Source organism: Stigmatopora nigra, chromosome 10 (assembly GCF_051989575.1).
Source record: "Stigmatopora nigra isolate UIUO_SnigA chromosome 10, RoL_Snig_1.1, whole genome shotgun sequence".
Taxonomy (NCBI): domain Eukaryota; kingdom Metazoa; phylum Chordata; class Actinopteri; order Syngnathiformes; family Syngnathidae; genus Stigmatopora; species Stigmatopora nigra.
This window is the reverse complement of record NC_135517.1, coordinates 12,243,593-12,257,484: the sequence shown is the minus strand read 5'-3', so window position 1 is coordinate 12,257,484 and position 13,892 is coordinate 12,243,593. Positions and strand designations below refer to the sequence as shown.

Genomic DNA, 13,892 nt, shown 5'->3' with positions numbered 1-13,892 from the left:
TTTCTTATTTTGAAGGTTAGGACTTATGCACCTATATTCGTTCATCTACATAGCCTTCATCAAATAATATTGGCTTGCTATCAGCATGAATACATACCCTTTTTTATCATGTATGAACAGGTGGCCACTGTATTTCAAATGCTTTTAGATGTCACACGAGGTTAAATTTGAATCTAGCGACCCAGTTTGCCTCCATTTATGATGATCATTTGACAATTGTAAAAACGCCTTAACTCAATAGCAGCTGTTGTGGACAGCAGACACACTGACACAGAGAGAAACAAGTGTGGTTTGATAGAGGTTCAGTTTCACCATATCAAAATATCCTCACTTTCATGACCTCCATGTTAAGTGATGACAATGAGTATTTACTTTAACGTCTGTGATTTATCAACATTTTTGCGGTGGAGGGAAACAAAAAAGTCCTGATAATGTGATGCTTGGTGTTAAATGACGGTTTTACTTGAAGGGCCTGAACATCAGGCCGTTCTATCAGTTGATAAGACAAGATCAGGTAACCTTTCAGCATCAGATGACAGGATAGTATTCGCCAAATAACTTTTGTAAACCTGTAAGTATAAGCTGCCGGTGCTTCTCTTATCTCTCTATTTTTTTTTAAATGGTTGAAGCGTTTGTGTGGTAGAGGTGAGATAGTTCAAGAATATCTGAGAATTGATTGCTAAAGAAATTCAGAAGGAAAATGTTACCTTGGTATGGGATTTTTCTGAGGTCATAAGATAGCAAAACAAGTATACTAGAGTAGCACTCACCTGTACGGCAAAACCTGTAATCCCTCAATTATCGCGGTTAATGCAGACCAGACATGGCCGCGATAAATGAAAAACTACGAAGTAGGGTCACTCACCTCACTTTGGTGCGGGCAGGCGCGGGCTCAATTCCCGTGGTGGCGGATGGTCGTTTGTCTCTCTGTGTGCCCTACGACTGACTGGCTACCAGTCTCGGGTGTAGACTGCCTTTTGCCCAAAGACAGCTGGGTTTGGCTCCAGCAACCCCCGCAACCCTTTTGAGGATGGGTGGTATGGAAGATGAATGAAGTAGGGTCACCCCTATTTAAAAAAAGATATATATATTTATTTTTTTCACTTCAGTGCTAAGTCCTTGAAGCAAGCGGAGGACAGGGGAGTGGCTTCCGCTTGAAAGTTTCAGCATAGATTTTCAGATTTTTATGAATTTACAAAAAAAATACATAAGACGAAGTGAAGGTGCGACCGTTGAAGCCGCGTTATTCGAGGGATTACTGCGAAAAAGTGACCCAATCCACAGCATTTAATTGCCATTTAGGAGCTTTTTTCCCACTCTAAAATGCAAAGCAATACTATTTTCATTTTTTTTTAAATGTTAATACATTTTTACTGTTCTCACTGAAGAATGTCAGAAAGCTTTTCATGATAATACTCATAGCTGTCCTTGCAGTCTTCCCAAAGATTAAGAGGTTGTTCCTCATTCTCCACAAATGTATCCCAAATATAGGAAAAGTCCAGAGGCTTCATCATCCTCAGTTTACATCCAGCTTTATGTAGAGACTGTAGGCCATTTTGGATCTCTTGTTCCTCAAACTCAAACAGCCGGGAAGCAAAGATGGTCAATTTGATGTTTTTCTTGGTATTTAACACATCAACTATTTTTGCTGCACAAGCAGAACAGGGACTAGATGACATGTACCTGAAAGAAAAGCAAGATTTTTAGCACTGGTAATTTCAACTACCACATACAACAAGATGGTCACCTTAAATATAAATGCAGGGAGGTATTTGAAGAGAATAGTTTAATTAAATTTACCAAGTGATTGTGTATTTGAGTGAAGGGTCGTAGTCAGGGAGACACTGAGTGAAGAAAGCCTCTTCCGCATGGGATCCGCTGTGTTCATCCTCAAGACAGCCTCTAAGAAGCCCATTAGATGTATTTCCTTTGTCCACTAGATAGCATAAGAAGGTCTTATTGCGACCTGAAGAGTATTCCACATTCTTGAACTGGAACTTGAATGCAAATGGATCAATCCGGTCCCTGTACAACAGATCAAACAATTTTGAGGTTATTTTCACTTCGTTTTCTATATAGCCAGACGTTAACTATGGTTTGTGTTGTTTCAATAGTTTTATTAGTTTCTTATAAATAGGATTCTAAAAAAAAATATGACTCAAAGTGCTAAATCAAAATGTTCAATGAGCACAAAAATTGTGTGCCACGAGACACTAGTCCAAAGTATTCTCACATGTTGACACATCTGTCAACCTTACATTTTAGTACCAGAAACACACCCAATGTGAGAATTCCCTATTATATCCGTTCTCATGACCAGAAGACATGAAGTCTTGCAACAATCCTACTTAATATAAGAAAAAAAACACTGCCAGTAAAAAAACAAATTGCACATAGAGAGGCTTAGCGAGAGGCTTTTGTGCTAATAATAAACATGTTGTTTCTTAAAGTGTTGGTGTGCAAACTGGTATGGTGCACAGGTATAAAATGACGACAGGTTTGCTACTACATAATGAGAGGTATTTTCATATTCAAAGTGGACTGTGTTTTTCTGATGGGTTCTAACAACATTTCACAATTTACACCAAGCTACACAATTCCCAAATAATCTGGTGTATTCACATTCGCTCCTTGATTTACTGAGTTGGGTGTGACCCCCATACCCTCCAGCCAAAATATTCTGGGAAGAACTCAATTGACATTCACGTCAAAGGATGACATTTCAATTCTGCCATATAAACAGGGATGTGAGATGCAAAAAAAGTGAAGAAAAGATACAAGACATTAAACATTTCCTTTTTACTCTCAAAAAAAAATGTTTACCAGGTGTATACTAGTTGGTTTAAATAGCTAAATTAATTTCAACAACTGTAAAATGTTTCACACATTTGATACAACAGCTAAATTAATTTCAAGAATCGTAAAATGTCTCACTCATATGGACTTACCCTGCAATGATTTCAAATGGAGGAAGTTCAATTGGCTCAACCTGAAGATCTCCATTTTCATCATTAGCTGTTACATCATTGGTGGATACTTGCTCAGTTGAAGTCCCCCCTCCATTTTCTTGAACATTTTCTCTTTCATTCTTCAATTCCTTTCCATTCCTGGTCTTTTCAGCTGATTCCTTTTCTTGTTTGTCCTTTCTTCGCTGTATTCTGTCAGCCATGGACTCAGATTTAGGGTGGCCACAATAAACAGAATTGTTTGATTAAAAACAGAAACAATAAAGAAAGCAGCTACTAAATGACTGATTGCCGATAGTTGCAAGCAAGCAATTGAATTGTGCACAGTGGAAGAGAGAGTAAAGTAGTATGGTGTAGAGTGGACAAACTAAGAGCAGAGGTATGGGGACAGAGGGGGGCACAGGCTGGTGGTCAGAGGTCTAAGAAAGGGAGGAGCAAACTAACTTGTAGTTCTGCATTTTTAGGTAGGCAGAAGTAACATTTTTAATTAATAATGTTGAAATTATACACTAGCAGAATCTCACATTGGATTGCAAGACTTAAATCCAATCAAGAGTAATTTAGCTTGGGTCTTAATTGTTCCTTGTTAAAAGCTCTAAACTAAACGGTACCGGTTTGGCATGTAAAACCAACGCAAATATAAATGTAAAATATATCTACAGCAACTTAAGTCTAAAATTATCATGATGGACCTTTAAAGGTCTCTGAGGGTCAAACACTGGTAGAGGCACTTAAGCAGCTGCAGTTTACAGAGCAAGCACGTCTATTAAAAGAATAGAGTCTGAGATGGAGACTGTGTATTTAATGATAGTGGCTGTTTGGCCTTTCTATTTAAAGTGTTTGCCTATGCATGCATGTGTATATTTGTATACAAAACTGAGCTAATCTTTATACTAATAGTGTGTATAAACGCACTGTGTATGTCCCCCAAATTACATAATATAGTTAAGTGCCTTTCATCACACGAGTATCCACTATAGGTCAGTTCTGTTAACTTCAGGTGAAATATTAAACTCTATTGAAATCCAAGTTAAAACCAGCGATCATTAAAGTTTAACAGTCTCTGAACTGATATAATTTAGTTGAAAACAGACTTAGTATTCAGTTCCCAGTGGTAAAAGGGGCCAATCTTGTCAATGGCATCTTGAAGTTTTAATAATTATATACTTAGTAGCAAAAACAGTTTTGTGCCTTTAAGATGGTCTGCTTTTCATTCACAGTCACCTATAATTATCAGTTAAGATGCAAGTCAGATAGTGCTAAGCATTTAAGCCATTTGAGGAATCAGAAATGTTTTCACCTCACTTGACTTGAGAGAGACAAGTGCATGCTGTCGTCTCACATTCACAGCAAAGTACAGTCTTCTCCACTACTACGGCCATTTCCATGGGTAAATCCCCCTTTACATTCCTCCAGCATGGCCACCCTCGTGCCGCACAAGTCTCATGTTTCCTCTTGAGTTTCTTCTCTCTCCCTTCAAAAGAGAAACTGAGGAGGACACATTTGGGAGTCGCATCAAAGAAGCCTTCATGCTTTACTGAATTGGGCCAGCATTTGTGCGCACAATGATGATGATCACTCTTCAAACGAAACAGGCTGAGAACCTCAATTAAAATACTCCCCCGGACACATACAAATGCACACACACACTGTATACAGTAATCCCTCAAATATCGCGGCATCAACATTCACGATTTTACTACATCGCAGATTTTTTTTGTAAGTTCATAAAAATTTGAAAATCCACGCTGAAACTCGCAAGCGGAAGCCACTCCCCTGTCCTCCGCTTGCTACTCGGACTCAGCACTGAAGAAGAAAAAAAAGACCCTACATTAACCCATTAACCGCGATAATCGAGGGGTTACTGTATGTATGACATGGTTGCATGTCTACAACTCCGTTCCTCATCTCTGCCATGTTTACATTGCTGACATTCATTAGTAGACAGGTCCCTCTGCTGGCTCTATATGAGATCACAGTTTGACTCACGCCATTCAAACATAAAAATGTATACAAAAGATGAACTAGAACATTGCTCTTACAATGGGGAATTGTAGCTTTAATTTTGAAGCAAGCCAAAGAAAGCAAGAAAATTTATTTACTTACTTCAGAGGATCCAATGAAGCAAATGCAAAATTCAGCCAAACTTATGGTTTTAGTTGAAGTTCTTCTCCTGTTATGTGCTTTAGTCTAGCTCAGCACTTCTAGGAAAATTTAGGATTTAATCTCTCCGCATGGGGATTAAAATAATGTGTTTTAAATTCTTATAGGTTTAATAATGTCCAGAAAAACATGCATGCTGAAACTGTCAAATCAATTTTGCAAAGGAAAATATAAGTCAGTTCCCACACCACCTTGAGCATAAAGATAGTGTCAACTCATCGAGTTTAAATCCAAGGGGCTGCTCACAATGGCATCATTACAATGCATGGATCTGAATAATGTGCTTCATTAACGCACATTCTGTATATAGGCTGAGTGGGGACTATGCGCCATTCCAGTCATCAATCAGGTACAATGTAATGCAAAAATTTGCCAGGACATAGCAAAGACTTATGCAAATAACAAAGATAGTAAGTTAGATCATTCCACGTGTCAAGAATTTAATGATTCATAAAAAAATAAAAAAAATCACCTGTGCTTCATGCTACACAAATTACTGATATGCTTGGCTCATTTATATTTGTGACATACTTTACATTTACCATATTCGGTTGGATTTGCACTTTTCAAAGAGTAGTTCGAGTTATCAAGATAAGATTTACTAAAGGTGACCAGCCACAATGTTTGGAAAGATTGATTTGCTCATTATTGTTGGCATTTTGTGCATCACGCATGCGCTTTTCTGTGGAATCTTGCACAAGTAAAATAAAGGAAATGAAGTAATTTCATCATTAAATGTAAATGGATACAAACGAGGCAGGAAACTGACAACGTTACATTAATTATATAGTTCATTCATCTTATGTGAAACATATACCTTTAAAAAATCATAAATACGTTATGTACCAAAACAATATACCAAGATAATATTGAAAATAAAAGGTGAGCTTAATGTGATTTTTATCCCAATTCCTGCTGACCATTACAACCTCTGATTGCAGTCAAACAAAAAGAGCAAGTAATAGAGTCAAAATGAAAATTATGATTATTTTTACCCTTTCATGAGTTCTCAATATGATTCCTCAAAATGGACGCTTCAGCTGCCATCTCTTCCTCTGATCTCCACTTTGAGGGGACATCTTCATCTTGCCTATCGTGTTTTTGGAGCTGTAATGCAAAATGATATTAGTGTTGGAATATTTGCTTACAAATTAGATTATTAACTATTTATATATTTCATAACTTAGATCTTTTTCACATCTCGAGTCACTCATTTTAAATAAAAAATCATTAATAAACAGAACATTTCGTACCTAAAAGCGTTCGTAAGTAGAGGTATGACTGTGTTATTTCTGAATAATTTTTGACAAGATTCTATCATTTAGTGTGAGATTAAGACTAAGATTGACTGTGGACTGCCTCAAATATTAATTTACACCAGTGAAAGGCTTATTAATTGTGATTTGAGAATAGGCCATCGACTCCCACCATGTCATCATGATGTAAATGCTATAAAAAAAAAAGAAGGCTGGGGCAGCATGCAAAGTACCACCCAGGGGATACTTTGTATTTCAGGTGACGAAAACTCATTTTCAAAAGTGTTTCGGACTAATTTATTCTCATTTCCATTATCATCCTCCTTCTGCTCAGGTAAATCCCTCAGCATCAGTCATTTTTCACACTTTATTTGTTAAGCCATTCTCACCTTTCAGAAATCATATGCTACGTATGTCAAAGATTGGGGTTTTAATCACTCGTAGAATTGTACACCTCCCACGTGATGTGTGGACGAAAAAAAATCACAGAGCATCAACTCAAAATAAAAAAAACCTGTCATAGTAATGTGATGTGATAACCCGAAAAAATACAACTCCTGACACTCATGCAGTGTAAAGTACTACACAATTCTAGAAACCATCAATACAATACTAAAACATTATATAGCAGCATGCAACTCTACCAAACCTGGACCAGTTCAGAATCCACATTTATTATGCTGGCATAGGTGTTGATTATTTCCTTTATTATTGTGTGTGGATTAGCACTCATATGATTTGCTTTTGGAAGTTCAGTCTGCCAGTCTCAAGAGACTCTAAGGAATAGATTATATAGTGGGAAAAAATACATTGAAATTCTTGGAACCATTTATGTATTTAGATTGCAAATGTAGATCGTGTAGGTGCATATGTTGGAGAGGAGCTGATCCACAAACCTATTTTATGGTTATTTGCGCAACCCTGGCTGTGTCTGCTTCATATCACTTATTTCAATTATACTCGACTCATACTGATGTGTTATCTGATAGGTCTGTCCACGCCGCAGTCGAAATCATACGATATGGATTGGATTTTTCCCCACTTTCGGAAGAGGTCTGCTACGAGGGTATCTAGTTTAATTTGTTATTTGATTTTCAGTACTGCAGTAACGCATATCAGACTTGTGACATTTGTAAGACACATGAATTGTGCCACTTGTACCTTGTACCATATATTCAGCCACACAGGAGAAGACACTGAATGCTTTACAAGAAATTACTGTCAATTAAAGATTAATGATTGCGAGCCTATTCAGGTTACTAAATCTAACGTCATGTTATATACTAGTTAATTTTCTCATATATCCAATGAATCATAGTCCCTTTCACAATGCATGGATACAGGAAAGAACCAAGAAATCTGCAATAATCATATATTTTTTTAAATCTTCCAAAATTTGGCAAGTAATTACATATGAGACAGTGGTTTGGGATCAAAATCACCAAATTCAACACGTATGCTGTTAGGAGAAGCCGAGCCCTTCTCCTCACTAATCACTCACAGTTGGAAAAGCAATATCAGGTAGCAGAAAGAGGAAGAAATTGCAGATGATTAACCTCTCACAACCCCATTTTCTCCTGTGCTACCTTGGTGTTGGTTAGTGCCAAGGCCACAATCATACATCAAACAGGATACACTTTCATTAAACAGTGACCCCACATGGCGACCCAGGGGTCGACTTGAACTCACTACCATTTACAACTGAAGCAGATAAAAGGCCTTCACGATACTGCGGCCAACAATCAATACACTTCTAACAAACATGCTGGAGGGATTTAACAGAAAATCCCTATTTTAAGGAGTCCTGTATGGAACACCATTGGGCCAATCCCAAAACCCAACTCACCCTTGTCCTTCAAAATAAACAACACATAATTGAATGATTTCATTCAAAGTCTACCTATGGACACATCACAGGATTACCACAGTGGGGAGATATTTAGTAACACCAGATGAGGACATTTGTACGTATACGGTTTCAACTCTACAAGGTGGTGAAAACATCCACACAGGAAGGTCAGAGGCTGCGGTTGAACCCTTGATCTCAAAACTGTGAGGCAATTTGTTAACCAGTCAATTATTGTACTGCCAGGCCACAACATAAATGTGGAAAAAGTGAAACACTGAATGACCTTTGAGGTTTGAAAATGAATTAGTTTAGTGTAATTATGACTTTGCTTCTGCCTTGATAATCTTGATTACAGGATTTATCATTGGTATGCCACTGAATCAGAAACCATTAAAAACTGAAGACCAATATATAGGATTCAATGTTCCAAAGCGGTATCAATGAAGGAGCTTGCTCACTGAATGACTTTAAGAAAAAAATATTTAAAAAACAATCTGATATTTTAGTCTGACAATTTTTGTAATCTTGGTGAATATAGTGTGCTGTGTCAGACTGTGAGACCTTATTAAATAACTTTGTCACCAATCGAGGGACATAATCTTGAACTGACTGTGATTTAAATTACCATATTACTTAAGTATAGGTTATAATTGGTTCCTGAAGCAGAAACCATGAAATCAAAACGTAATGGGTGTATCAAACTTTAAAAAGCAAGAATCTTTCAAGTAATCACTTAATGTTTCGTTATTTGTTTCTTCACTTCATATCTGATAATTATCAAAAGAAAAGCCATGGGCACTTTGAGTATTTACTAGAGTAAGTAGTTCACAATTAAGACAGTAAATCAATCTTAAAAATGTAATAGACTTATTTGCACCCCTCAACTGCAAGACTGACAACTGGGGATATCGTCATTGTGTCATATCGGTAAAGAAAATGTGAACTTTTTTTTAATACTTGCAGTCTTATTTGAAATTGAAACTCACGTTGACCTTTGTTACCCTTTTTTTGCATAACTTTGCCTTACATCCACTATTTATGTGTGAGTGCTTATTGTATAGCATAGACCCTTTCCATTGAATTTTCCTAATTGCACCACGGGAGTATTGCTATTTCCGAATGTAGAGAAGGCATTAATCAGCTAGGGAGTTTGTCATTGTCTTCTATAACGATTGCAGGCTATCCTCTTGCTATCTGACTGTTTACTATTCTACCCTTAGTCCCATTTGGGACCAAAAACGGAAGAACTTCCCAAAGCCTTTCTCCCAACTCCCTTTTGTATAGGACCAAAGTCATTTGCACAACACAGACATGTTATGAAATAGGGGGAAAAGACGTGTTTAAAATATCCCCCTGATTGAGCTCGGCTCTTGTGGATTCCCTGAAGAAATTAAAACAGCCTAACTGCAGGGTTGTACCATGTCCTCATCCATGCTCCTGCACAACTGTGACAGTCCCTCTTGGACAATGACATACATGGATGCTTTTTAAGTTCACAGTGCTAGAAATGGAGGGATGGAAATGTGAAAACTCTCGTGAGGAACTGGACTGAGGGGAAATGAGAAATATAGCAGGGGTAAATCAGAGAATCAGCTAAGGTTGTATGCTTTTGAAGTCATTAAAACAAAATGTTCTTTGTAGAAACAATTCTAATGATGTGTTTATCCATTAACAAAAATAATGTATTTTAGTAGGAGTGAAATCTTCATCACCTAGCAATCTTGCTAAATGACTCTCTTACGTTACATTCTAACATATCACCATATCTATTTATCTGTGCACAAAATAAGAATATACAAAATAAATCCCCAGCCATTTCTCTTTTCACCACCGTTAGTGATTTACAACTATTTTAAAAGAATTCAGACTGCAGACCGCAACAGCACACAGCGAAGAACTATTTCCCTAAAAAGGGATCCCTCAAGAGATGCCCACAAATATCAACTAAAACAAGCAAAGAGAAATAAAATAATTAAACATTGCATATTGTAGCACTTAAACAAAATACATGAGGAGTGAATATTTATTTATTTAGTCAACAAACCTCTTTTGTAGTTTCATCGGCTCAACAAAGAAAAACGGTGATATCCCAGTTTCAAACCAGAAACAATTACTTATATACAACCAAAATCTTCTCGTTTAGTCATTGTAATATAAAAGTATAAATGGTAAACGGGGTGCCGCTATTCTCCCAATAACCCTTATGATCACATGCAAATTAAAAACAAACCCATTTGCTTCCCAAGAAAGACACATTTAATATCTCCCCTCAGGCATGATGAACGAGTAGGGTAAAATTATTTTTTCTAAGCCACGGTTATTAAAATATTCATATCAAACTTGCACGTCATTGATATTCATTTGCTACAGACTCTTGTTACAAATTCAAAATGTCACACCGAAATTTAAAACACCCTGAAAGGCGTGTTCATTATTTTCTTATTGAAATGTTGTGGTTCACTGGTTTGGAGAGTCTTGTTCCTCAGGGCTGTATATATAGTGCCTATCATATTTGTTCTAACTCAGATGTTTAATTAAAGTTATTAGGAACCACAGGTGTATTACTTCATGAGTAGTGAATTGGATTTGCATTATGTATCAGAAGCATGATGTCAGTTGTAAGAAATTACAAGAGTAGATCTTTGATTAGGATGAATCAATGTTATAAGCCTATTTGTAAAAATTAACTGAGCACTAAAATAACAGTACATAGGTAGTCGAGACCATGGGTGTCCAAACTGGTCCTCAAAGGCTACAGTGGGTGAAGATTTTCACTCCAACCAATGAAGCGGGTACATTTTCATGAATCTGGTGTCATTAATCAGGCGTAATAAGTTGACTGCTGTCAGCTATTGCTTGTTTCATCAAGAAACCCCTTAGGTTAAACCTGCACCTACTTCAGGCCTTTGTGGAACAGTTTGAACATCCCAAATAACGCAATACAAATCTTAAAGAAACAGAAACTGTCTTACCTCATCGTAGACACTATCATTGTGTTGAAAGTCGGCTGCCTTTCTTGGAAGCACATGGACATGGACATGCTGAACGCAGACAAAAAGAAAAGCCAGTTGTTTAGGTACTGTGCTGTGAATAAAAGTGAGCATTTTTAACACCAAGGAATCATTTGACAGATTTTTATGACAGAATGTTCCCAAAGAGACTCGTCATTAAGTCACAGAATGTTAGACAAGCAAAACAGTGGCCATGCTTTGCCACAAATCAGCAGAGAGTAGCCTTACATTCTACTGTGCATGCAGTGTGAACACCATAGAGGCTCCTTAATCTTCCACTTTTAAGAACGTAATTGACTGTCTTTCATCACACCGCTCCAATCGAGCTGTTTCCGGTAACAATTCCCTTGCTGTCACAAACTTGGCAGCCTGTATGATTACCTTTGATTTGCATCGGTGAAACGACGGCACTGTAATGTCCTTAAGAAACTATTTTAATTTACAAAATACTTAGGTCCTTTGTAAGGTAATTAATTATTTGTTTAATTGAAATCCTTGACAAAAATACTTAAACGTAACAATATCAAATTGCTGTTAAATACATTGGTCTGTTCTTTTGTTTAGTATTTGTATATTTATATACACATTTCTTGCATCAACATATTTATTGTCAGTGTTTTATTTGATTTTTGATCATAACCTTTATTTGCTAATGGTGTTCCTGCTGGTCATATTTTTACTGCACAGTTCCAATGATTACAATGGTTATTTTATACTCGCCTTTACACATCTCACCTCATCTACTTATCACAGTACTGTATACAATAACACATAAAAAGGCACTAGGATTGTTGAGTAAAACCTAATGACTTCCTGGCGCTTTGCATTTCCATCAACTAGAATAGAAATCTAAATCAACCTTTCATGCTAAGTATATCTGTCGTGGTTCTGGAGACCCCAGGCAGTGTGTTTATACAAGTGTAGTATACTCACTATGTCTCTCATTTGGATTATGTCTGAGTGTACACATTTTATAACTACCAATAATAAGTTTACATTAAGTAAAGAATACTCCACAAATATGTGTTCAAAGTAAATTCCAAAAGATTCACAGTCTGATCCTTAAATTGATGTGACCTCATGCCACTGATTTTACAATTTTGGCATGCATTTGTAAATAATTCATCAATGCCAAGATTCTGACGCTGGAAATACAATGGTTATTTAATGGTGTTTAACTATTGCGCAGCCCTCATGGCATATTCAAAAGTACTACATTATTTAGTTCTCACCTTCACAGTTTGTCCCGCTTCAGGGCCATCCTAGAGGAAACAGAAAAAGGTCATTAGAAAAGAGACAGTATTTCCAAAGTATTTAAATGAATAATGTAGATGGACTTTATATTCTGATGAGTTACAGCACATCCCTAATTACAGGCATACAATAAATAAATAAATATATTTTTTTTTATCTAACGCTGCATTTCTCCCTCATGCGTAAGGCCCTAGGCTATTGAGCGCTGAGGATCATAGGCCATGCAAGCTCATTATTGTCCCCATTTATGATCTTGAACTAGACAGCACATGTTTCAAATATCAGGAAAGCATGTACAATTAACAATGATTACATTGTGCTTGGTCGTAGAAGATATGAATTTGTCTTTAATAAACATCACACACAATGTGAGTGACTAAAAAATACATAAGATGAGTTCCATTGTTTGGTCTCTGCTGTGAAAAAAGGAGAGAGAAAAAAAATGTATAACGCTGCCTGAAAGCATTTTCTATTCATCAACCTCTTGATTAGTCAGATGATAGTTTTCACAAAATGGCAGAGCGATGAGAACAATTCTCACATATAGCAGAGAATAGCATTTTAAGAGTACCCTGAAAAAGGGGAGCTGTCACGATCTTATTTAATAATCTTGATCTTAGTGATCAATTTCCAAATTAAAGTAAGGGACATCAAGGTAAAAGTTGCTCTTTGATCCCCGCCACCCCATTTTAGTTCTCTTGCCAAATCCGAGAAACAATTTTGTCTGAGAGGGCCATGGTGTAGGCAAGGTGCGATTTTCATATTAGCATATATATCACCTGTTATGCAAAAAAGGACTTTCAATCAGAGGTGAGAGCCTATCTATTTGTCAGTTGTTGTAGGTGTCAGAGATGGCTCTGCAATTTGTTTCTATTATATTCTGTTGAATGACAGAAGAGTGGATCAAGGTGTAAAAACAATTATAGAAAGTACAGTTCTAAAAAACTAGCTTCATACTTTTTGTCACATCCGAAATCCTTTGAATATTCTGAGTTTAAAAATTGTATGTCAAGGTGAGACACTGGACATCATCGTAAAGATGTTGTTTTCCAAATAATCTTAAAGGTAACAAAATTTGATATATGACACATTTCAAATTATAGCATAAAACGCAAACTGCACTTGAAATGAACAGATTGTTACCTGCAAACATTTCTTGAACAACAATGCAGTACTAAAAAAAAATCCAAAACATGCAATCAAGTTAATATTCTTCTTGTTTTTACCTGGATGGCAATGGTCAGCGAGGTGGCATTGAAGTGCTTCTCTACCAAGTTAGCAACTCTCTGCGTAGTGCTGAATAAGTCCGTTATCTCATCAGGTCGAAGATCACGAAAACGCTCCACTTGTCTCAGTGGGCAAACCAGAACATCTGAAAACATTCTATTAAGGA

At 36.7% G+C, this 13,892-nt stretch overlaps 2 protein-coding genes across 7 annotated transcripts in view; both read right to left on the bottom strand.

Annotated features, from left to right (window-relative positions):
• Positions 1–1,272: 1,272 nt before the first annotated feature.
• On the bottom strand, positions 1,273–6,209 carry LOC144203032 (putative C->U-editing enzyme APOBEC-2). 2 transcript variants are annotated; one of them, XM_077726219.1, is made up of 4 exons: positions 6,125–6,209; positions 2,949–3,158; positions 1,801–2,025; positions 1,273–1,683 (listed from the first exon to the last, which is right to left on the bottom strand). In XM_077726219.1, the coding sequence occupies exons 1-4, from the start codon at positions 6,130–6,132 to the stop codon at positions 1,380–1,382; spliced, it is 747 nt and encodes a 248-aa protein (XP_077582345.1). In that variant the 5' UTR covers positions 6,133–6,209; the 3' UTR covers positions 1,273–1,379. The 2 variants fall into 2 exon arrangements, with proteins under 2 accessions (XP_077582345.1, XP_077582344.1); XM_077726218.1 differs by lacking the exon at positions 6,125–6,209 and having other exon boundaries at positions 2,949–3,867.
• The window catches only part of fhit (fragile histidine triad diadenosine triphosphatase), a 38,043-nt gene continuing 29,690 nt past the window's right edge, over positions 5,540–13,892 (bottom strand). For 4 of the 5 annotated variants that reach the window (XM_077726220.1, XM_077726222.1, XM_077726224.1 and 1 more), the window contains exons 5-8: positions 13,726–13,882; positions 12,478–12,507; positions 11,207–11,275; positions 5,540–6,236 (exon numbers count right to left, since the gene is read on the bottom strand). In XM_077726220.1, coding sequence (XP_077582346.1) covers positions 6,129–6,236; positions 11,207–11,275; positions 12,478–12,507; positions 13,726–13,882 — 364 coding nt within the window. In that variant the 3' untranslated portion in view covers positions 5,540–6,128. The remainder of the gene's footprint in view (positions 6,237–11,206; positions 11,276–12,477; positions 12,508–13,725; positions 13,883–13,892) is intronic. The other variant, XM_077726225.1, reaches the window with a different exon arrangement.

Coding starts and splice junctions, on each gene's coding strand:
- LOC144203032 (XM_077726218.1), bottom strand. CDS start 3,169: ATGGCTGACAGAATACAGCGAAGAAAGGACAAACAAGAAAAGGAATCA. Junction 2,026..2,948: donor CCATTTGAAATCATTGCAGG/GTAAGTCCATAT, acceptor TCTGTTGTACAG/GGACCGGATTGATCCATTTG. Junction 1,684..1,800: donor CTCAAATACACAATCACTTG/GTAAATTTAATT, acceptor CTTTTCTTTCAG/GTACATGTCATCTAGTCCCT.